Here is a 26,114-nt window from a genome sequence, read left to right as displayed (position 1 = left end):
TGTTCTGCCCCAATCTGATGCTTGATCTGACATTTAAGTGAGAATCAGGCCAATCATCTTGGGTGTGAAATACATTTGATGCTATGAAATCAAGAATGGGCAGATGTCTCCCTGCCTGTTTTCCTTGGGGAGACATCTGCCCTATCTATGACCAGTGTGCCAATAGTGAAGAATACATAAGCGACCAAAGAATTGTATTTGCTGTAGCCAGAGTAAGCTGTTTATTTACATCACCTGGGTTTGTGTCCCCTAAGCCCAAGGGCATGGTTTGTTTTTGCCTGCTACTTCTCCATGTTACTGTTAGTGCTACTGTTAATTGCAAGAAGATTCAATGTATTGGGTTATGAATTGGGAAGGGATTAAATGTTTGGGAAGGCCTTCTAGAAATGTCCTTACTATAAGATGTAGTGGTGGAAGGTGTCTTGCCTCCCAAGTCTGCTGCCTGGGGAACAGAGGCGGCTCTCTAATTAGGCAAATAAGGCGGTCGCCTAAGGCCTCGCACTCACAGGGGCCTCGTGACAGCCTGATTGAAGAGCCGCCTCTGCTGACAACAATGCCGCTGTGGCATTAAGCTCAGACCAGCAACGGTTTAACATTGCCTGTGAGATAGAGAGCACAGACACCAGCACTGAGATAGAGAGCACTGACACCAGCACCGAGAGAACTGACACCAGCACCGAGAGAACTGACACCAGCATTTTAAAGCTCTTAATATATGTAATTTATATAAAAAAAAAATTTATCGCTTGAATTATTTTTCCCATTATGGGCATGAGTGGGGCCTCATGTCTAGGTTTTGCCTGAGGCCTCAAAAAGCATAGAGCCACCTCTACTGGGGAAGGTACAGTATATCTGCTGGGAGGTCCAGTTAATGCTTCTCAAGCTCCTTGCCTGGGAAAGAAAGCTGAAGAAGAGTCCTGCTAGGTCAATTGCCCATCTAAGCTTAAAAATTCACAGACACAAATTTCCCATCTGGGCTTAAAGGTCCCCACAAAGGACCTGTGAGAGAGGCAGAAGTGACCTATAGATATATATAGATATAGCTGTTCATCTGGTCTACGAAATCTGCCAGAATTTGTGGCACGAATAAAACATACTGCAATATTCTACTGAGCAGAGGGATTTTTGATGCTGTTTTTGGGTGCCCTGTACCTCTAACCCTCTTTTTCCTGGACGACTGAGCCAATGAATTTGCAAAAAAAGATTGCTGATGGAAAAAAATAAAATAAATATGAGAGCTGTTTTATCTGCCTAAAGGATTTATATTACTGTGCATCCATTTCCAATATTTACATAGTTCTTCCACACAGCACAACCCTGCCTAGCAGAGAAGGGGATGTGATCTTTTTCTTCTGTAGTTTCACTTTCATTTACAGATCTGCTTCCCACCCTCATCCTGTAGCGGAATCCACCTGCAGCCTCCCTGAGGGACGCCGTCTTAGAAGCCCCGGCCTTGAGTCAGGACCTCTCCCAAAAATCCCCTCCCGAGGACCCGGGGTCTTCCGCTGTAAGCATTGCCTTAGAGGTGGTCTCATTCCAGTGGCTTGTACTCCACGATGCTGACCTCCTGGCCTGCTTCAAAACCATGCTACAAATTGAGCTGTTGGCCACGACTACAAAACTAGCCATGCACCATACCAAAGATCAGGGAGCTCGGCTCCCACACCAATGATCTCGTGAACAAGGTGGATGTGGCTGCCACAGTCCGGGAAAATCATGAACAGGACATTTCAGATCTCAAAAAAGAATTGTAAACTGCCATCCTCCGTTTAGAACAGAGCATGCAGAGGCAACCTGAGAGGCATCCCTGAGTCGGTCACAGATCTCACCTCCACAGCGAAGGCTCTATTCCAGGAGCTGGTTCCTGTCATCCCTATTGATACAATAGAGTGTGATCGCATACACCGAGCACTCAGCCCCAGGAAGCCTGAGGGCCCTCCCCATTTACTTACTACCGCACCAGGGAGACTCTCCTGTGGGCTGCCAGGGACAAACCAGACCTAATGTTTCAGGGACACCACTACCAAGTCTTCGCGGACCTCTCCAAAACTATTATTGTGAAGAAAGATGAAGCCCTACACCTCTGCACTGTTGGCCCACCACATTCGGTACCATTGGGTTTTCACTTCATGCTTCCATTCTCTTACAAGGGCCGCAGCCACACTCTGACATCCCTGAAGCACACTCACGCAGTCCTGGAATCCCTTCTGCTTCTGCTGACCAACAGTGGCAACCACAGTCCAGCTGAAACTACATTCTTCCAACCTAACACCAACCTTCCAGGGCGAAGGGCCACAAGCGCTCTCAGCCACGTGTTCCATCTGCAATTCACTCCCCATGCTCTGACCCAGGAAGAGCCCTAACACTGTAAGTTTTGTCTCATTTTTTTTTACCTTGTCGAGTCCTTTGGACTTACTAGCTCACCTTTTACTACCATTAACCGTAAGCGATGGTAGGGACTGCCTCTTTCCCCTTCCACAACTACGACTGATGTTTGTCCTTTTTGACCTTCTCTTCGCTTCAAAAATACTTTATTTTTGTTGTTATGATGTCGTTTTTTGTTTATTACCAGCACTGCATACCACTTGTTGCATGGCCCACATCCAGACAGCTTGCTATTAATCTGTACTAATTTGCAAGTCACTTATTCATTGTTCGCCATTCAACACTAGATAGCCTGCTTCGATCACCATTGGCACTTTGATTTGCGCACGAATGCAGCTTCCTCTTAGAAGCACAAGTGACATACACACATGCTAATCCTATATTGTCCGGCAGCTCTCAAACTTTCACTTTGGATTTTCAGTTTATCATTTTATTCCCTCCTGCTTGTGTGCCTCCAATGGCTTCTGATAGTCTCTGGACTATGGTTCTGTTTTTTTGTTTTTTTGCAATGTTTCATTAGGCCACCTATGCAATTTTCAGTACCCTTTTTCACGCTCTCCAGACTGTGGATTAGCCCAGGAATTTTTGCCACATACAGGGGATTTTATAAATCCCCCCCCCCCCACATACAGGGTTCTGAATTCCCCTTCTCCCTTGTGGTGGGGTGCTGTATAATTGATCACAGGGGAGCTTGTACCCTTACCATTTTATACCCATTCCCTACCTTTACGTACTTATCCCCTTTCTACCCCTCCCCACCCCTTCATGACATAAGTTTAGCCGAGCCTCCACCTGCGGGCCTCACGGATAACTTTGTGCTGGGCTTCATGCCTTCTGTGAACGTTTCCCTCTGGCCCTCTAGGAGGTCTGCCCCCCCTGAGTTTGCAGATGGGGACTGGCTCCGGAAGTTTCCCCAACCTTTGGGTCCAGGGCTCTATGTTGCTTCTCTCTTCTCACTGGACCAGGTTGTCCACTTGTTTAATAAAGAGATTTTGCTTAATTGCAATGTTGTCTGTATTACTGTTTTCGCTGTACTTTTAGTAGTGTTGACCTTAACTCAAACGATTGTCCTATTCTACACCTAACCTCCCCATTCCCTCCTGCTCCCCCCCTTTTTTTTGGCCAAGTCTCTCCCCTCTTTTTACATAGCTCTGGCTGCTAATGCCCAGAAAAGCCATGTGTCCAGCGGCAGAGTCCCCCTGCCTCACACATCTTATTACAAGATGTGGTTCATGCTCAGTGTGCTGTACGTAGTATAATGTTCCCTCCTCCTCGTTTTGATTTTAATTCTCCGCCCCCCCCCCCTCTAGCCCCCCTCTCTCTCTCCTATTTTTTTCCCCTCTGCTCTTATAATTTTTCGTCCCCACAGGCTGGAGTTTATCTGTGGTTGAAGGCTCAAATCCTTGACAACCACTGTAAAAACCCCTCAGTTCTATTCACACAATATCCATGGATTTAATTCTCCAGTAAAGTGCTCAAATGTACTTTATCACCAAAAAATCTAGTCAGGTAGACTTGATATGCCTCCAAGAGACCAGGTTTTACTCCTCTTCCACTCCAAAATACCTCTCACCCCAATTTCTGACCTTTTATACAGCCTTGGCACCCAGAAAACACAGAGGTGTCCTAATTTCCTTCTGGAGCTATCTCTTATTTTCCTGCACTCAAGAAATTGCTGCTTCAAGGCACTTTAAATGGCCATTATGTAACTCTGGTCACCTACTATGCACCTAACCGCTTCAATGTCAATTTTTTTGTAATCTCCTTAAAGTGGTCTCCCAGCACTGTTTCGGGATCCTTATCCTTATGGGTGACATAAATGTAGCCGTGGGTTCTTCTATGGACAGGAAATATGCCCTGGGGCATCCCCTTTTCACGATTCAGTTGTGGAAGAACATATGAGATCTCTTTTGGAAACTTATCAATGTCCAAAACCTCTTTTTCTAGCCCAATCCTGATACCTCACCAGCCCAATTCCTGTCTGGGGCTGCAGTAATCCATACAGTGATGGTTAACTCCAGCTGGGGCTTTCCAGACATTTGAGTTTTGAGGAATCCATCCCAAGGTCCACAATCTATTCCCTGTCTCCCAAGTCCTCTTGCTCCGATACTCTCCAGGCTTGTCTGCACTCTGGATGGTAAGTCTCTGCCATATGCTAAGCTGTGTCCTCATTCTGATCCATAATGCCTGATGAAACTTCCAAATTTCCAATAAGAGTAGCCTTCCATAATGTTCAAGGCTTAAATTGCCCATTGAAAAGGCGCAAATTGTTCCAAACCTACCACTCCCAACATTTAGATGTGCTTCTATTTTTTCCAGACATACCTCCTTTTCCCTCTCCAAAGAAGTTGTTGATCCCGACGGTAGATACCTTCTCTTAGTGGGTACTATCAATAGTTCCGCTTTTACATTTGTATAATACTACGCTCCAAATTGAGGGCAAGCAGAATTATTCTCATCCTTGATGAAGACTCTCTCCCCACACTTTTCAGGTATGGTAATCATGGGGGGTGATTCAAATATAGCCCTAGATCAGACCCTCAATAAGTCGGGAGTCGGACTAGCTTGGCTCCTCTGTCCTCTGAAATATAGCACTCGTATAGCTAAGCTCATTAACTCCCATGGTTTGGTAGACATATGGAGGGAATTAAACCCCTCCAAAAAAGACTACACACACTTATCAACCCTCGCACTGCTCCTTCCCTAGAATAGATCACATTTTTCTTTCTGCCACTGCGATTCCATGCATCTCAAAATTATTAATCAGGGACTCTCCATTCTCTGTCCATGCCCTGGTCTTGATGTTTATATTGAAAACCGCAGGGCCCTCGCGGGTTCTTTCGATGATGCATCAATGAAGCCTTTGTGCGTGACCCGATACAAACCATGATATTATCTAAAGAGCTCAAGACATTTTTTCACATACTGTAAACGACATAGAGGGCATTTCGCCTGCAACACTCTGGGTTACTCACAAAACTGTCATTAGGGGTAAGCTTATACAGATTATCTCTCAACGTAAACAGGAACAAATAGCTGAAATTGTCAATCCTGAAAAAAGAATTCTAAAGATATCTAAAAACCACAAACGTAACCACACAGCCTCGTCTATTGCACAATTAGAATCAGCACGTTTATCCCTCAATATTGCGCTCACCACCCAAGTCGAAAAGGACCTACATTGGGCTACTGCCCGGCATTATCTGCTGAAAGACAAAATAGGCCCCAGACTGGCTAACAGGTTGACCCCTAAACCACGATTCTTTTCCTTCCCCAAAATTCACTCCCTTACGGGTTCCCTCACTCAGAATCCAGATAATATAATGGGTGCTTTGCACAAGTTCTATTCAATGCTATACCAGCCAGACACGCAGGCCTCTTCAAAAGAGTTGATTGACTTTCTTGACGGGATCCCCCTACCAAAACTGGCTTCTGCTCACCACTCTGACCTTGAAGACAGAGTCAGAAGTATTAGAAGTCATCAAAAATCTTAAAAATGGATCAGCCCCAGGACCTGATGGGTTCTCCGTCTGCTATTACAAGACATTTGCCCTAACCCTCTCTGCGTATTTGACAAGACTTTTCAACTCTCTTTGGAAGGGTGCCAGCATTGACTGTGATGCTAATTCAGCATGCATATTGGTCATTCCTAAACCAGGCAAAGACGCTTCTGAGGTTAGCAATTATAGACCAATCTCCTTCATCAATAACGATCTGAAAATTCTAACAAAAATTTTACCCAATAGATTGTCAGTCTTTATAAACCAGTATGTACATAAAGATTAGGTGGGATTTACCCCAGGGAGACAGGGGCCAGCTCAAATGCAGAGAGCTATTAATATTATCTCACTATTACGTTTGGGCTACCTCTTGTCTATAGATTTACAGAAGGCATTTGATACAGTGGAGTGGCCATTTTTATTTGAGGTTTTGTCCAGGTGGGGTTTTGGGCCTTATTTTCTAGAGATGCTCAGGGCCCTATATTCTACTCCCAGAGCACGTGTGAGACTTCAGGGCCAATACTCGGAGTGGTTCCCTATATCAAAAGGCAAAAGACAGAGTTGTCCCTTGTCGTCTTTGATATTTGAAATCGCTATTGAGACATTGGCAATTGGCATCAGGAACCACCCGGACATCCGTGGGGTCCAGTGTGGCCGGGAGACTCACGAGTGCCCTTTATTTGCGGACAATTTATTACTCTTCGTCAGATCACCTTTCATTTCTACATCAAACGTCCTGTCTTTATTACATAAATTTGGGAATGTTTCAGGTTTAACCTTTCAAAAGCTTTAGTACTCAACATTATGACCCAGTCTCTACTTCTTGAGAGACTTAAGAAACATTTCCCTTCCACTGAAGCTCTTCTTCTCTCCCCTATTTGGCGGTCAACCTGACAGCTGAAGTTAGACAACTATACAGCGATAGCTTCCACGCAATCTATAAAAAACAAAACAAAGCCCAGACTTGGACACGTGGTCTAAATGTGATCTATCCTGGTTGGGCAGAGTTACTTCTGTCAAAATGACCTTACTGCCATGTTTATTGTACCTCTTCAGATCATTACCTATCCCAATTCTAAAATCTCAACTTAATAAATTCCAGTCCAAAGTTAGCAAATTTATTTGAGGCTCCAATGGCTGTCAGTGTCCTAGGAGTGTTCTCCTCAGACTACGAACTCAGGGGAGCTTGGGCCTTCCAGACTTATGGAAGTACTATCAGGCAGCTCAACTTGCCCAATTTTTCATAATCTGCACAACGGGTAATAGACCTGATTGGGTCAATATGGAGAGACAATCCATCCCCAGACACAACATAGATTATCTCCTCTGTTGTCCCACTTATAGCAGACCACCGATTTTAGCACCCACCCTATCTCACTCTATGGCCCTGTGCGACACTTCATGCTAATCCCGCACTCACATCTGAACTCCACCCCTTAACACATCTCTTTCATAATGCCCTTTTTCTACCAGGCCTTGATATTAGAGCTTTCCAGTGGTGGTTAAATAAAGGACTATTTAGGATAGGGCACTTCTTCTCCTTCATGGGGCCTTTAACTTTGAACCACTGTGTCAGCAAGCTGTAGATGCCCCAATCAGAGAAATTTTGACTAACACATATCCGTAATTTTTTACTCTCTATTTGGAAGACTAGAACAGACACCCCGAGAGTTATGCCATATGAACAACGGTGCTCTGAAATCAAGGATCAGAAGGGGGCATATCTTTGATATACTCCTCATTGGCAGAGACTTCAGGAAAAACTTTGTATGCATTATTATGGAAACAGGAATTAAATATAGACTGGGATATCATCAATCTACATGATCCTTTAATGGTATTTTAATGTCTCTTCAGTAGAGGCTATTATCAAACTTTTAACACACTGGTATCTTGTCCCCTCCTGCCTAGCTCAGATCTTCCTGGGGGCATCCTCCCTGTTTTTTTAGGGGTTGTGGACATTTAGGCAATCTCCTCCATACTTGGTGGAACTGTCCAGAAACCCCCCATAAGGGGTTTCTGGAACAAGATATTACACTTGTTGTGGAAGGTCACAGGTCTGGCTATTCCTAAATCACCGCTCATTGCTCTACTGAATGAAAAAGTAGATAAGATACCCATGCACTCTCAAAAAACTGATCTATTTTCTACTATTGGTGCAAAGATCACCATTGCCCAGGCCTGGAAACAGCCAACTGTGTCCTTCCTGGCAGCAAAAAGGAAAATCTCTTGGATAATGATTCAGGAAAAGGTAATTAGTATTATCCAAGACAAAGTCAAGAGATTTGACAAGATTTAAGATCCCTGGAACAAACATGTTCTCTCCTCTTCCTAAACACAAACTAACCAGCCTGATCTATCTCCTCCTCAGTGTCCATACTATCCTCTATATACCCCTTCCTTTCCTTTTCTACACTCCTCTTTTCTTTTCCTTCCTCTTTCTTCTTACTCTTTATTCTTAATTGGTTTTCTTTTATCTGGATCACTCAAGTGTGGTCGACAACTGGGTTTAGCTCCATATTTGTTTATTTTAAAGGTTCTAAAGGATATGTGGGAGAGCACTTCATTAATAATCCCTCATAGCTACGTGTGTGATGTGATATGCCATTAAACTTCACAGACCTTCCACTATAAGGATACTGTCTCTAGAGATCTGCCTAAAGGTCTGGGAAGTTAATAGTCTCATGGCCACCCTCGAGGTTCTTAAATGGTTAAGATTAATAAATATGCTTAATTACTATGAGATTTCACACCACCAACTCCTCCTTTGATAAATGAGCATCTGGAGGGTGGGCCATCCTTCAATAACAATTTGTACTCTCCCACCTCTAGTAACCTGGTTTCTGTTATGTTCCCTATTACCCTTAATTGAAACTCAATTTTACAAAAGGGTTCTAGGTTCATGTTTAAGGCAGCATTTTGTTACTATAATGATAGTACATAACATTGATCTAAGTTTGATGCTCCTTCCCACCTGATTTCCCTTGCGCCCTTTCTCATAACCCAGTTCCTCTCCATTGTATATGCTCGTCTTGTATTTTGCTGTTTCCAAATGTCAACTCCCTTTTGTGAGCCTTTTGTACGAGCTTTGTTATTATTATATCTTTCAATAAAAATTATTGAACGTAAAGAATAACATAGATAATACCCTTGGTTTGACAAGAGATATGATGGCGAATTCTATGAGTTTGTCCATTGGGGAGCATAATTGAAGAGCCCTCCATAAGCAGGTGAAAATAGTCACATGATCCACATTGAAATAGGCCTGGTCTATCTTGCTGTTTGTTAGAAGATCTAGTGTATTGATTCTGCACCAAACAGTCCCTGATTGATCCTGCATGTCTGAAAGTAGTTTCCGAGTAGGTACCCAAATATTTTTGGAGTATTAGGTCCTCCAAAGGTAAATGCCAATGTTTTTGCATGATTTGCCGTATATGTCTATGTTGATCTGGATAGGTTGTTATGAACCTCACCGTTGTGGAATTATTGGGTTTGGGTCTCGAAAATAGGAGTGTACTGGATTTACTCTGGGCTTTTTTGTAGGCTTTTTCAAGGCAAGATTTACTAAGATTAAGGATGGGGAACAGTTGGGTCCGAGCGTAAGTTCAGGCCGAACTTTTGTTGTTCGGTTGTTCAGCAAACAGCCGAACAAACGGGTCTTTCGACCATTTGTTCGCCCCCCAAACCGGCCATAATGCATTGCAGCACTGAACAGTGCATTGCATGCCCTGATTGGCTGAAGCAGTGAAAGCTTCAGCCAATCAGGGCACAGAGCACTGTCAGAGTCATGATTGGACACTGTCATCATGACTTTATCCAGTCATGGCTCATTCCCGCCACACAGTATAAAAGTATTCTTTCAATGGAGCCATTTTCAGTGTGATTTTGGTGTGGAGAGAGATAGAACAGGGCTCTGTTCAATTCTATTAGTTAGTTAGTGTGCTATATTGTGCTATTTTGCTTCAATTGTCAGTGTAGAATATTAGTTTAGTGTCAGTCTAGTAATAGTGTGAGTGTAGTGAGGAGGACCATAAATCAGCTTTGCATAGTGTGCATCTAGAGTAGGGACGGCTCAGATAGTTTCACTGTAGTGTAGTGAGACCGTGCCATTCATACATACATTAGTGTAGAGTAGGGACAGCTCGTATAGTTTCAGTGTAGTGTAGTGAGACCATGGGGTTTATTTACTAAGGGAAAATCCACTTTGAACTACAAGTGCACTTGGAAGTGCAGTCGTTGTAAATCTGAGGGGAAGATATGAAATCAAGGGAAGCTCTGCTAATTTTATCATTCAATCATGTAAAAGCAAAAATGCTGTTTTTTATTTTCCCTGCATGTCCCCCTCAGATCTACAGCAACTACACTTCCAGTGCAAAGTGGATTTCCCTTTAATAAATAACCCCCCATGTCAGTAATATTGACATTAGTTTATAGGTAGAGTAGGGACAGTTCAGATAGCATCAGTGTAGTGACGGTTGAACACCGTCTATTTGATTGCTTTAATGCCATTTACTTCTGTGTGCGTTACTGCCAGTTTAACACCATATCATTTGGGTGCGTTACTGCCAGCTTCACACCATAGAGTTTTGTGTGCGTTACTGTCAGTTTAACACCATATAGTTCTGTGTGTGTTACTGCCAGTTGAACGCCATATCGTTTTGTGTGCGTTACTGCCAGTTTAACGCCATATAGTTCTGTGTGCGTTACTGTCAGTTTAACACCATATAGTTCTGTGTGTGTTACTGCCAGTTGAACGCCATATCATTTTGTGTGCGTTACTGGCAGTTTAACGCCATATAGTTTTGTGTGCGTTACTGCCAGTTTAATGCCATATAGTTCTGTGCGTCACTGTACGTTTGGTGCATTATATAGCAGCATATTATAGTGTATCCATGGAATGTGTCTGTGTAGTGTGAGCACTCAAATTAAATTGCACCAAACACCTCTTTACATTGATTAAAGTGCATCTACGTACAGATTTCAACTTCTTCCTTACATTTGCATATAAACACTGCCCCCTCCTTCCCAATAATGTCTGGGAGGACAACAAGGAGAGGCAGATGGTCCCTTGGCACTGTAAGGGGGCCAGCAACAAATGTGTCCACAGGCAAAGGTGGTCAGTCTTCAGGCAGGGCATCATTTCCTCTGTTTACTGAGTTTGCCCATGCTATCCAGCCACAGCATGCAGAGGATGTGGTGGACTGGATTACTAAACCTTCCTCATCCTCCTTATCCTGTGTCACGCAAGCAGAGACAAGTGTGCAGTCCCCTGCAGTTGCCAGAGTGGATAAACCTGCCTCCTTGTCCACATCTATTCCTGCCATAGCCCCAACATCAGCCATGGAGGAGTCAGCTGAGTTATTTGACCACAGTGTCAGCCACTTGCTCCTTGATGATGCCCAGCCATTACTGGATTCATATACAGGAACATGAGCCTAGAGAGAGGGAGGAACACTGGTAGACAAATTGGCATTCATGTTCCCCAAGCAGTGTATTGCCAAGTTGTCTCCAGTGGTAATGATGAAGATAGAGGAGATGGAGATGATGAAGGTGAGGCGGCACAACCCCAAGGCAGCCGACATCAAGAAAGACTAGAGAGCAGCCAACCTATTCCATCACATTCTGCACCTGTTATCTCCCAGCCTACTCCCCAAAGCTCAGCTGTCTGGGCCTTTTTCAGCACATTGGCAGCAGATCGCACTGTGGCTATCTGCAAACCTTGTCTCAGGCACATCAAAAGCAAAAAGCAAAAGCACCAACCATTTGGGTACCACATGCTTAACAAGGCATTTAACATCCAACCACTCAGCCTGTTGGCAAGAGCACCTAAAAGCCACACAAAAGGAGCACAAACCTGCCCCAGCTCCTGCTCCTTACCCACTTGAGTCTGCCCCTGCGATACTGAGTCATTACCTTTCAGCAGCCTCCACTGACAGGGATGATGGTATAGCACAGGGTGCCCCAGGTCCTTGTAGCACATCTGCCAGCAGCACACCACCAGTTGTAGACTGTAGCTGGCAAATTTCTCTGCCCCATCTGCTGCAGCAGAAAAACAAATACAGTCCCTGTCACCCACATGCCCAGCATCTGAATGCAAGCTTGTCAGTCTGTTGGCTCTCCAACTTCTGCCTTTCAGCCTGGTGGATTCTCCCCCTTCAGTGAATTTGCACAATGTGCTGTACCACAATAGCAGATTCCCAGTCACTACTACTTTTCACGTAAGGCTGTTCCAGCTCTCTACCATTACATGGAAGAGAATGTTCTAACATCGTTGGGCAAGGCAGTCAGCCTTAAACATCCACCTTACTGCTGACACATGGTCCAGCAAGCATGGGCAGGGATGATATATTTCATTCACAGCACAATGGGTAATGCTGCTTGAAACTCGAAAGGATGCAGGCCAGGACTCAGTGCTGCAGCTTGTTGTGCCCCCACATCTCCATACAGCTGGTGGTGATCATGCCAGACCTATGAGCTCTACCCCTTCTCCTCCTCCTCCGCCACCTCCATGCCCTCCTCTGCAGAATTGTCCTATGAACATCAGGTATCCCCTAAGCATTCAAAGGGCAATTCCCAGGGTCAGGTGTTCAGTGGACAGGAACCACACCGGAGCAGAGATTCTTGCAGCTCTGCAGGAACAGGCCAGCTGAAGCCAGGAGTGGCGGTGTCCGATAGTGGCTCAAACCTCCTGCCCGCCCTTCGACGGGGAAAGTTGACACATGTGCCATGCCCCGCAAAATGTCCTCAATTTGCTGGTGCAGCATTTCCTAAGTATGTACCCAGGTTTGCAAGATGTACTAAAGCAGACCAGAAGAGTCTGTAGCTATTTCAGGTGGTCATACACAGCCATTGCTCAGTTGGCTGAAAATCAGTGGGAATTCCACCTGCCTGAAACCGCTTGATTTGTGACATGCCTGCCAGGTGGAACTCAACTTTGGAAATGCTACGGCGGCTGTACATGCAGCAGAGGGCCTTCAACTAGTACCTGTGCCAGTAGGGCACGACGACAGGCTCAGGTCCCTCAGCTTTTTTTCCGCACGCCAATGGCTGATAATTAAGGATGCATGCACTGTATTGTCATCATTTGAGGAAGCCACAAGGATGGTGAGCAGTGACAGTGAATGCATCAGTGACACAATCCCTGTGGTGGAGCAGACTCTCCGTGGCATTATGGACAGGGCATGAGGCAGAGCAGCAGGAGGAAGAGGAGGACTTCCTTTCCTCTCAAGGCCCATTTTATCCAGACACCATCATTCCTATGTCACAGAACACACATGAGAAGAGAGGGGAGGAGGATGAGGAGGAGGATTCTGGCACTTTCATAGGCTTCAAAGAAGAGGAAAACATTTGTTGATCTGTAAGCGATAGCTTTCCAACCTCAGGACCCTTAGGAGTAGTACGTGGCTGGGAGGAGGAGATTGCAGATGCTGTCTTCCTTAGTGACCCTTCTCAAGCCTCTGCAAATCTGAGGCACATGGGCAACCTTATGCTTCAAAGCCTGCGAAAGCACCCAAGAATATGTGGCATAAAAAAGAAGGATGTTTACTGGTTGGCAACCCTCCTTGACCACCGTTATAAGGGGAAGGTCTCAGAATTCATGCCATCCCCACAGAGAGTGCAAAAGATAAAATCTCTTGAGGACACGTTAAAGAAGATTTTATTGAATGTTTCTCCTGACTCCAGTAGGTTACAGTGTTGTGAAAAACATAGTTTTGAGTCTTCTGTTGGCCAAGAGAGGAGCGTTCGCCTCAGTGAGGCATGGTGGATAATTACCTCGGGGCCAAAACAGACATGGAGAGTTTTCCAGCTGACGATCCCCTGACTTACTGGGTCATGAGAATAGGCCACTGGCCAGAACTTGCCCAGTATGCTATTGAGTTGTTGGGCTGCCCTGCATCCAGTGTGCTTTCAGAATGGGCATTCAGTGCTGCAGGAGGTTTCATTACTGATCATAGTACACGTCTGTCCACAGACTCTGTGGACCATTTGACTTTTATAAAAATGTATCAGTCATGGATAACCAGCTATGAAGCCCCTGATGCCAATGTCACTGATTAAGTCTTTTTGGGATGTGGAATCTCTGCAGGACTTCAAGGCTGCCTAGCTTTAAGGGTGTTCAATCATTTCATCTGGAATAATGTTTTTGGTATAGGTTTCACAGGCACAATTAACACCCAAAGACCAATTTTCAGCACCTGTTTGACAGGTACATATCATTGCAATTTTTTACAGCGAGGCCGATTCTTGCTTTCATCAAGAGTACCTCTATAGGGTTACGGTGGGAAGGCGCCACGGACACCCAAAGACCAATTTTTATGCACCCGTTACTTAGATGATAGATGAGGGGCAGGTGGACCTGGAGGAAGCCAAATCCCCCTTAAAGGACAAGGGGCACACTGGACACCCAGCAAGAGCACAGTGGCAGCAAAGGTGTACAGTTTGTTTCCGGACCATATTATACACCAGTAAGAAACCAAAAAGTCCACCTGCCCCTCATCTATCCATTCATGCATGTGCTTCCATTGTGGAGATGCTTATAAACATAAATTCATTAGCGTTAGGACTGCAAGCATATACAGGGTGCTGTGAAGAAGCCTTGCAACTTATGCATGCATTTGCAAATGTGTGCTAACTAAACCCCTGTTTTAACACAGACTGTTGGACAGGTTAATTTGGTCAGTTAGCAGACGTGTTGGTAAGTTGAGCTATGGTATGTCCTGTCTTTGATTTTCATGTGTCTGCCCTTCCATGTGCTCCTTGCTATGAAGGCCAGTTATAGGTGGGGGCAGGGACCTGTTGGTTTGTTACGGGTGTATAATATGGTCCGGAGACACACTTTGCTGCCACTGTGCTCTTGCTGGGTGTCCAGTGTGCTCCTGGTCCTGGGGATTGGGCTTCCTCCAGGTCCACCTGCCCCTCATCTATGCATTCATTCATGTGCTTCCATTGTGCAGATGCTTATGAACATAAATTAATTAGAGTTAGGACTGCAAGCATACACAGAGTGCTGTGAAGAGGCCTTGCAGCTTATGCATGCATTTGCAAATATGTGCTAACTAAACCCCTGTTTTTAACTCACCAACCAATTAGCAGACTGGTTGGTGAGTTGAGCTATGGTATGTCCTGTCTTTTTTTTTCATGTGTCTGCCTTTCCATGTGCTTCTTGCTGTAAAGGCCAGTTATAGGTGGGAGCAGGGACCTTTTGGTTTGTATTCTTGACACAGCCATTCCATTGACACTGGCAGCCCAGAGTCCACTGACGTCAGGCAGGGGCATGTCAGCCACCGTACACACATGTGACGTCACTCGGCGGGGCCGCTGACATGGCGTGTGATCTGCGCCATGTGCAGAGGGATCTGCTCATAGCCATAATCCACATGGGGGGCTATAAATAGCTCCGCATGTGATACTCTCAGTGTGGTGGACGTGCTCTGTGTTTCTGGGGACAGACTGGACACAACATTAGCTATGGTAAGCTCTATCAGCTATATAGCTATACTTAATAAGACACAGATATTGCTATAGTCCTCTAGACTTAGCTATTCATACTAACAGTCTGCTGTTATCATTTTCCTCTCTTATTTCTTTCTTTTTTTTTTTAGATGGCGTTAGGGAGTTAGTCACTCTCTCCGTAAATTCTATGATACCATTTGCAGGTCAGATTGTTCATTGGTTATAAAAACTTGATTTTGCAGAGCCAATGAATAGATATATATCTTATATGAACACCATTAGCATTAGGGCTGAATGATAGCCTGTTGTGGTTGTGTCAATACCACCCCCTCCCTTCTCTTGTTGTTTGGTGTGTTTGTCTTCCCCTTACCTATTTTGGAGGAATATTATTGCACCAATATATGCTTGGAGTGATACTGTTGGCTAGTGAGTATGTTCATATGGTTTTCACTTTTTTCTAAAATATCATTATATGAAATATGTGATGATAATATGCACTGCTATACAAATCATTCCAGCTTATCAGTGGTCACATATATTTGAACATTATATATGATGTTGCTTGATGCTTAGTGGGGAGATTATTCAGTGAACTCTGCTGATAAGGTAGCTATATATCTGCGATGCATGTTGCCCGGGTATGTTGACGTTTCATGTTTTTATATACTTATTTATATGTGATTATTACATGAAGTCTTATCCAAGTGTTTGATTTTAGATAGTGAGACCCATTCTTTCCAACAATCCCTGAATGTGTCCTGACGAAGCAAAACAGTGAAACATGTTGACACACAGGGGTTCACTGTTGTTTATGTGGTGCATATATTTATCTGCGCCATGTACTTTCATCCACTATGTGTATATGTATTTTTAACTCTTTATCTTTTTTTGCTCTATTTTTGCCTTATGAATTGTTATCAATAAAATATATTTTTATATTTCATCCGTCGTCCAAAGTGCCTTTAAAGTCCAACCTTGGGGCAGTCTTTGCCTTTTTCCCCTTTTTTATATAGTAAACTTTCTCCATTCCCTCTTGACCAAGCGGACACCTTCTTTCATGACCTTATTCTCCTCCCCTTTCTTCTACGGCAAACACAGCTCTCAACGCAGACATTTCGACATCTAAGGTGGCCCAGGCCATCAAGGGCATCAGGTTCTCAAAGGCCCCAGCCCCAGACAGTTTCTCTGGCCTGTACTATTGTAAGTTATCCATTTTGCTCCCCCACAGCCTATTTCAATAGCATGAAGCAGGGAGTGCAGCCTGCTCCTGACTCGAGCGGACATTTCTACCCTGTTTCCCCTAAAATAAGACCTAGCGTGATTGTCGGTGTTGGCTGCAATATAAGCCCTACCACCCAAATAAGCCTTACTCTGTTTCCTCAAAAACAAGCAGTACCCTGAAAAGAAGACCTACAAGGACTTTAACTAGGGCTTATTTGGGGGGTAGGGCTTTTATTGCAGCTATCACCGACAATCACACTAGGTCTTATTTTAGGGGAAACAGGGTATGATCTCTAAGACTGACAAGGAAGCCCATGAACCTCAGGCCTTTCACCCCTTTCCACTGCTGAATGAGGACGTGAAACTCCTGGGCAAGATCTTCTTGGGCTTTCACATTAATAAGTATTTATGCTCCCTGATCCACTAGGTTGGCTGTGTACTGGGCCGCCAGGCGGGGGACATTGTCCAGAAGGTGGTCCACTCAATCACTCTGTTACACCAGTGTAAAATTACGTGATTTCTCCTTTCACTTGACATATACAAAGCTTTTCACTCCCTCTCATGGGACGATTTGTGATATGTACTTCAATGGTGGAGCTTTGGAGACTCGATCCTTACCTGGCTGGCTGCACTCTACTCTTCTCCCTCAGCCGCTTTCCGCTATGCAGGCTGCTTATCACCCTCCTTTCAGAAAAACATGGCAGGGCTGCCCCCTTCTCGCATTTTTTTTATCTTGGCCCTTGAACTGCTGGCTATGGCCCTTAGAGCTGACCCCAACATTGCTTGAATCCCAAATGCGGGTGAGTGCTATAAAGTAAGTATGTATGCAGATGATGCTCTCTTGACTTTTACTAATCCGATAATCTCCCTACCCTACCCTATCTACAATCTCTCTTGAATTGCTTTGATACCATCTCGGGGCTCCGAATCAATCCACACAAAACCACCACACTGAATATCTCCCTCCCAGAATCCTTGGTCTTGCAATTCCAATCTACCTTCCCATACCGTAGGGCCAGCTCAGCCCTAGTCTACCTGGGTATTAAGCTGACTCCCACCTACTAACCTCTTTGCCACCAATTTTTATCCTCTATTGCGCTCTATCACAACGCTCATGACATCCTGCCGTTTTCCCCCTATTTCTTGGATTGGTCGTATTCACGCTGCTAAGATGACTGTCCTTCTGAAGCTTTAATACTTTTTCCGGACCCTGCCAGTTCGGGTTCCCGCATTCTATTTGTGCCTTGTCCAGCTTCTCTCTTTTATTTGGGCGTATAAGCACCCCAGGGTTTCTCGACTCACCTTGTATTCACACAGGTTAAGAGGTGGACTTGGAGTCCCAAACATCACAAAATATTACCAGGTGGCAAAAATCTCCCAACTCAGTCACCTCTGACATTCCGCTCTGGGTTCTTTTGGAAGTCCCCAACAATGCGCCAGTTCCTATTTCTGCCCTTCTATGGCTTCCCCCTAAGCTGCATCTCCCCTCAGTCAGCCCTCTGATGGCCCATAGTTTGAAACTTTGGGACTCGGTTCGGTATTCTGGCGGACAGGTGTCTCCTTTCCTTCCACTCCTCCCTCTCTTGAACAACCCCAGGTTTCCTCTTGGCTTAGAACAACCACATGTTTTTTCATGGTGGCCAGCTCATGGGTTTTCCCAGGCCAACACTCTCTCGGATCTCGCACCTTTCCCTCGTGGGCTTCGCTCTAACAAACCCACGAAGCCCCATCTGTGGATTTTTTCCGCTATGTTCAACTGCGACACTGGGTAACCTCTCTATCATGTCTTGACACTTTCACGTACCAGAAAACTTTGAGCATACCTGCCTACCTACTCCTGGAACTCCTGTTACCATATCCTTAATTTATTCTTCCCTTAATTCTAGCAGTACCCTAGCCTCTTTATCCTATGTCCATAAGTGGGAACAAGACTTATCCCCCATCGACCAGTGGATTGGAACAAAGCCTGGACCAGTATTGTGAAGTGCTCCTTCAATGCGATTACTCTGGGGGCAGCCTATAAAGTACTGCTATACTGGTACTGGGTCCCAGCCCATATTGCAAGATCCAATAGGTGCTTCCGAGGATGTGGTCAGCGGGGAGACAAACTTCATATATGGTGGTCCTCCCCCTGTCTGGTGGGCTTCTGGTTGAGGGTATTTGGACTTCTGTTTACTCTCTTCCACATGCCCACCCGCAAAGATGCCAAATTGGCCTTACCTCATTATCCAATCCCAGGTCTTTTCTCCTAACAACAGAAATGATCTATTCATTCATTGCAGCTAAACGGACAATAGCTAGGGCTTGAAGGAAGCCAGCGGTCTCGTTCATGGAAGTGAAGAGCATCTTAACGACTCTCATAATTAATGAGAAGGTGACTAGTATCATTCATGATTCCAATGCTAAAATTCTTAAGGTATGGGGCTCGTCGTGGTCTTACTCTCCTCTAACCTTGCATCAGACCAGGCTGGGCCTTCCAATTTGATGTCTTCTGCCCCCTGGTCTGGGGGAACCCTCTCCTCTTCGTCTCTGCGCTTCTTTTCTTTCTTCTTGTTCTGTGATCTCCTCCCATTTCCCGCTTCTCACTCTGCCATCTAATCCTTTCTCTCTTCCCTCCCCCATCTCTTTTTTCTTTATTTTATTTTTATTTATTTTATAAATTTTTATGTCTGTGAGTTTGGTTTAAGATTTATTTCTCCTGATTGTTGCGAACTGTCCACACCCAAATCCCTGAGAAATTCTGCTCAGACACTGGCTTTGACCAGAGGGTCCTTACGATTTGATAGTTCCTCTTATAAACTCATTAATATGGGTATCCTATGTTGCATTATGTTATGCTCACTGCTTATATCCCCTGCATGAGATTATTACAGCTACTGTATATATATATATATATATATATATATATATATATATCGTTTATTTCAATAAAAATACTGTACCAGGAACAAAAAAGTAAAAAATATTCTGTGCCAGAGGATCCCCCCTAGCCCCCCCCCCCTTACCTGAGCCTGATCTCGATCCAGCAATATGAACAAGAACAGTGGCTCTGTCCCTCCTCAAAAGGTTTTGTAACTTGCTGTACCTACCCCCAAACACTTACTTGAGCCCTGTATCGATCCAGGGCTGTGCCTGCCTGTGCCTGTCTGCAGTTTTTCTGCAAAATCAACACAGTGCGGAGCATCACATCGCAAATCAGTAATAATGTAAAGATCAGTTGCAGGGAGCCTTCAAGTGAGCCTGGTGGCTCCAGTAGTCTTTTGCCTTCTGCTTGCCTTTTTTAGCACTACCTACTCCTGCTATTTCCTTTTTAATCACCATTAACCTAGCTAAGATTAGCAGTCACATTCAACTGGACTTGTTCTTCAGTGGTAAAGATGTTTTTTCTACATATCCAAGAAGCTTTTTTGGTTCAAAGTGAAAGTGAAAGTGAAAAACCTTCAACATTACACAACTCCAGTTGAATGTAACTAACCACTAGCTATACCATGATCTGGATAAATGAAAACCTTCACAGACGTTTAACCTAATATTTCAAGTATGTCGATATTTTAGTAAAGTAGTAGCCCTTGATTTTTTTTTTCAGATGTTTGGTCTCATCAAGATAAAGATCTTCCAAATTATCTGCCTGGCACACCCCAGCATGTAGATCAGAATGAGCAACTGGACTCTCCACCACCATGGAAAGCAACACCTGATACAAATATTCCAGAACCTAGGTTCCTGGTACCACCTGGTTTAGAGCACCTAAGCAAGGTGAATTTTAGAATATTATCCTAGTTTCAGAGCTCCATGCAAATGAAAATAAAAATAATGTATTTTAGTTATTTATTCATTAAAAATCCAGGATCTTTTTTAAATAGTGCTAATATTATTACCCGAAACCCATCTTAATATTAATTTCCTCAAATTATTTGCATATCAGAAATTAGGAGTCCAAAATTAGAGGATGGGATTGCCAGCGTTGTGAACCAATTAGCTTCTGCTGTATTGTTCAGTGCTGTTGTCCTAACATTTTTCAGGTACTACATACTAGAAGAGTAGGTGTTTAGGCAGTTTTCAAGAGGGGAGACCAAGACACCAAGCAGGTTGGTGGTGGGGGATGCTGTAGGTTATACATAGTGAAATGTTATAGTCAAAGTATATATTGTGACAGTGATTTGTGAATTACAAGTGTTACTGGACATATTAGCAAACTATTTAGCAAGTAAAGGTCAATAAATATTTTATGATTGTTTTTTTTTTCCTAGATCTGTTGTCACAGAATAATGAGTTATTCAAAGAAAGAGGAGCATATTTTAAGCTTTATATATGACTTACTGTCTGCTGTGGATGTAGATAAGCCAAGTCTTTACAAGTTCTCTCATAATATATGTTGTACTATATGTACTATGTCAGATTACTATCAATTATGAGATCTAAAGTTTATATATTAATTGCTTTTCTAGGTACAACAGATCATTGTTCATCAACAAGTGGAATTGCTGGGAGGTGAGTAGGTATACTTAGTGAGCATCATTACATTTCTCCTGACATACCAGATCAGCAGATTTTGAAAGGAAAATACAAACCAATCAGCTGTGGGCTGTCTTGTGATTAATAAATATGTCAAAATCTAACTAAGCCTAAATCTATTCTAGCCACCCTGCAAAAGGAAAGATGTGTACATCAACTTGCGCAATTACAACTGATCCAACTGATCCAAAACACGGCGGCAAGGCTGATAACAGGAAAAAAACCTTGGGAATCAATCACCCCTTCCCTGAGGAACCTACATTGGCTCACCGTAAAAAATTGGATCACATTCAAGACCCTCTGCCTCACCCACAAATGCGTGCATAGAGAAGCTCCACAATACCTAGCTGAGAAAATAAATCATTACACACCAAACCGCAGTCTTCGATCAGCCAACAAAAACCTCCTCCTCGTGCCCAAAGCCCAGTATAAATCTAAGGGGGATCGGAGATTTGCTGTCCAAGGACCTCGGCTATGGAATGCTCTACCAACCAACATCCGCTTGGAAGAAAACCACCTGGCTTTTAGGAAAAAACTCAAGACCTTCCTCTTCTAGCTGATGATCAAAGCTCATCACAGCGCCTTGAGGCAATTCAGTTTGCATTGTGCACTATACAAATATTTCATTCATTCATTCATTCACTTACCTACCCTAAAGTTGCTGCAGTAAGGTCACATGATCTTTCTAGCAGTGATTTCAATGAAGAGGAGAGAGCATTGACAATGGCTGCAGAAGAACACAAGTAGAGAGGCACCTCTGGGTGCAGTAGTTTAAAAAAAAATGATTTCATAATACATATAGATCAACTCACATTTAGTGATGGTAAACAAGCATGGTATATTGGTATCGGTGTGACGTATTCCCGAGTCCTGAGCCATATAGGTTCCTTGATGACAGCGACGTATGAAAAACGCAGGCTCCGGAAGGCAGCCTCAGAACACTCTGAACACAAGGGATGGCTGGCTGCGGTCGGATGATGTCATCCGCCCGCAGCCAGCCGTCCCTTGTGTTCCACGCAAAGGCTACTAAGGCTTCCTCTGAGGCTACCAATGCTGAATTCATAAAAATGCTAGTTGCTGTCTCCAGATTCAATACTTTGAGTCACTAACCCAGAACAACCAAGCAGATAAGGGAACTCAAACTAAAGTCAGCTTCCTTATCCTCTTAGTATAGTTTTTTTTTTTTTTGGACATACATAGGTCTTAGTTAACTAGTACATCTTGCATAAAAAAAAAGAAAAAATTAAAGAAATTCTGTATATAGACCCACTAACCATAAAGCTGTTTGCAGTTGCACACATGATGATCAATTCACAATTTTTTTGTATATAAAATATAACAAAATATAAGTGTGCCCCACTCTGCTAGCACAACCAGCTTGTCAAAACAGGGATGTAGACTGGTATCCCTACGACAAGTAGTGTCAGAACCCGGGTCTGAACCTGCAACCTCTATGTCTGGTGGTGTCTCATTTTGCTGAGCTACCTGGAATGCTGGACAGCAGCCTGGACAATTCCTTGAACAATCTTGCCTCAAACCTTGTTTCTCTTGAACCTTGAATGCTTTGCTTTTCCCATGAACTTCCTATTTTAGCCATGCTCTTAACCTCCCTGTTTGCCAGACTATTGTGCTTTCTCCAGCCAATTGCTCACTCTTGTCAATTCTGCTTCCATTCATATCTTTGCTACCACTCATTACCAACCTTTGGTTTGTTCCTCAGGTACACTTGTGCTTGATCCCAACCTGCAACCACTTGTTATCTACCTTTGGCTTGTTTACTGACTATGCTTCTGCTTGATCCCTACCTTTTATATCTACTACTAGACCTCAGCTTGCTCACCTCCTGGTGGGGTGATCCTGAGGACCACGATCTGGTACTTACACACTGCAAAACCCATCTCCATCATCAGAAGTTCTGGTGAACACCAGTTAGTGCTTAAACTCTGCTCCTCCAGTAAGACCATGTCATCTGCCAGGGATACCTACTTCTGTCCAGCTGGTCGGTGGGAACCTCTCTACTGCTATAGATACTGGTCTCTGAGCCTGACCCCTGACCATTACAGGTGTGCAGGAAGCGTTTGACTCTCTTCCATGCTGATATCATCCCCCATTCCCCTTAGCAATGGGGGTGCCTTGAAAAGGGTAAATTTTAACTCACAAAAGAAGGGTATTATCTAAGAAAATTTTAAATGTTAAGCATTTATCTTTTGTCAGCAAATATATTGTGAATCCAGCACGACGCGTATATGGATTTTTCACACTCTGTATAAATCTTTCCCTATGAATTTTTATCTCTATATTAGTTTAAAAATGTAAAATATAGAATAGTATATTCTTATATTTTAGCTTCAAATAATAAGACAACCATAATATGTCACACTAATATATTTCAGGAACAAAATAACACCTACATTTTGAAGCTAAATGTATGGATCAATGAAGAAATAACATTTACTTCTGAAATGCTTTCCACCCCCATCTTCATTTCACACATGCTACTTCCTACTATTTAAACATATTCTATCTTTTTTACCTCTCCATGAATCTCAAATTGGATTCAAATTAAAGCTTTTTGGATCACTGTACATCTTTCAGCATATAAAAGGAACTGTGACACTTAGTGATGCTTTTCATGATTTTCACTCCTGCCTCGGTACAAGTTGTATTTACAGGAAAACTGCCACCAATTAGCTACAAGAGGTCTAGAAAGAATTGGAAAAAGATAATGTATGTGAATGATGACAGTGAGACTTAACAAAAGGGCATTTTGTCTTGAATTCAATTAAGGCTTGAGTCTTAGTAGGAGACAAGTATTAAACAACATAGCTAAAGGACCCCACAGGAGAACAAGCCCAGCTTGCAACTGACTCCACGTGGATAATCTTGCCTATGGCTATACAAACTTCCATTCCTTTAGTGCTTTCTTTTTTTTTTGCAATGACTGCAATTTTTAATGGCTTGCACAGAAATTTAAAGCACAAAATCAGGTATCGAGTGGATTGGTGAGAGAAAAAAGGAAATATGTTCAAGCTTGATCGATCACTGTAGGATACTTATTTTGTATTTAAAATGATATTCACTGAGAAATGCCCTTTAGGCTTCCTTTTAATGCTCCACTCATCACTCTCATTATTGTTTCAGTTCAGCCCCATACTGTATAAAGAATTTAAATATTGTTTGAGTAATTTACCCAATAGCTTGATCTTAAATCACACAGTGATTGGAGGAACAGCATGTACTAAACTATAGGTTAAAGCAATTGCTATAAGTAAGGGTCACATGTAAAGTTATCAAGTGCAATTACACTGTATTTGTACCGGTAAAATTACCCAGCAATTGTTGTATAGTTTTTGACAATTTAACTAACTAACCAACCACCTAACTAACTAATTGACTAACCTATTGGCAATGGCTTTATCAAAATCAAATTTTAATTTGGCTCACAAGGAACAAGCTATGTTGATATAGTTCACGGTCAGTATAAGAAAACATCCAATGTTGCTTTTTCTATAATCTTATTGCAAACTCTGATGAAGCATAAGAGACAAGAGTGCCTGGAATTGCATTCAAATATGCTCTACAAACACACATTAATGTAAAACTATGGCCAGTCTATTTAGATATTCTTAACAAGCATTGCAAAAGCTGTAAAAAAAAAAAGCTGGAAGCTGGTTGGTTTCTATGCACAGTTGCACCAGATTTTGCACTCTCCAGTTTTAGCAAATGAACACCTTTGTTTTCTACCCCCTTCTTGTGCACCTGCTCTGTGTTTATATTAGAGATTAGGATGCCAACTCACTACTGAGAGAGGAGAGCTGAGAGAAGGTAAATCACAAAGAGGTAATACACAGAAAAAGGTAAAACGGAGGAGTTTCTGCTATAATTTGTGAAGATGAACTACTCTGCAGTGGCTATAGTTACAGAAGTCCATAAGGGCTCGCTTTTTGCAGCTTGTTAAGTATATGTTAATATTTGAATGCCCATAGCCTGGCAACAGTTCTGCTTCAAAGTGATTGCAAAATCAAACCTTCAGTACTTACAAAGGAGCACAGATGTACTGTATATTAACAAAACACTTAGCATGAATGTATGCATACTTATTCCTTTAAAATGAAGTGCCCAATAATGTTTTTTAGTATTAGATAGAGTGGGGAACCTCTGTCCCTTTTTAATTCTGTCTGGGTACATGTTGGGGAGACTTACGTTCTCTGTCTGTCCATTTGACCATTGTCACCAAGACAGAGGCTGAGGAAATCCAAAGTTAACAGGTCTACAGTTTGCTCTAGAACAGGAGGCATTGAGTACCTTCCTAATGGGGACACCTGTTACTAGGTTACCTTCAACCTCAAAACAGGAAGTGAGGTCCCAATGAGAACACAACACAAAGAAGCACTAGAAGACTAGTAACAGGAAAGAGTTTTTAACCCTTCATTACTATAACCGGAAAATTGTGTGTGTGTGTGTCTGTGTGCATATGTGTGTCTGGCTGTGTGTGTGCGTGTTTGTGTGTATATCTGTTTGTGTGTGCATTTCTCTGTGTGTGTGCATGTCTGTGTGTGTGTGTGTGTGTGTGTGTGTGTGTGTGTCTGTGTGTGTATGTGTGTAATTCTGATTGAAAATGGTCCTTAATCTCTACTACAAGTTTAATTATTATAGGATCCTAGAGTAGATTCAATGGATACTATTAACGTCTGTTGTTTTGCTCTACATTTGCGCTGGTGGGAGAACTCATATGTTGGCTAGTTTACTATTTATTTCCTAGGAAAATAAGGAATGTATGATAGGACCCTATAGGCAAAAGAGTACCAAATTATTAATTATTGCTACTGTTAAGGTGGTCTAAGTGTAATCAATGCTGTATCCTGGCCTAGGCTGACAAGGCCCAGGCCTAGGGCAGCACTTTGCAGGGGGCAGCACGGAAAGAGTCCCCGCGGCTTGCTCTACACAGTTAGCATAGCCCCAGTCTCATGGGGAGGACTGGGCTGAGAGGCAAATTAGTCTAGTGCCCCCGTAAAGCTGCCGCACTGCTTCCGGTATGCA

At 43.3% G+C, this 26,114-nt stretch overlaps 1 protein-coding gene across 1 annotated transcript in view; it reads left to right on the top strand.

Moving 5' to 3' along the window:
* Positions 1–26,114, top strand: part of LOC143988568 (phospholipid scramblase family member 5-like) — a 104,698-nt gene that overhangs the window by 8,266 nt on the left and 70,318 nt on the right. The window contains exons 2-3 of the mRNA XM_077488244.1: positions 20,146–20,315; positions 21,008–21,050. Coding sequence (XP_077344370.1) covers positions 20,146–20,315; positions 21,008–21,050 — 213 coding nt within the window. The remainder of the gene's footprint in view (positions 1–20,145; positions 20,316–21,007; positions 21,051–26,114) is intronic.

The sequence above is a fragment of the Lithobates pipiens genome, unplaced genomic scaffold (assembly GCF_037356315.1).
Source record: "Lithobates pipiens isolate NorthernLeopardFrog02 unplaced genomic scaffold, aLitPip1_a1.2 Scaffold_18, whole genome shotgun sequence".
NCBI classification, from domain to species: domain Eukaryota; kingdom Metazoa; phylum Chordata; class Amphibia; order Anura; family Ranidae; genus Lithobates; species Lithobates pipiens.
Note: the sequence above shows the minus strand (reverse complement) of the source record. Positions and strands in the feature narration are given on the sequence as shown.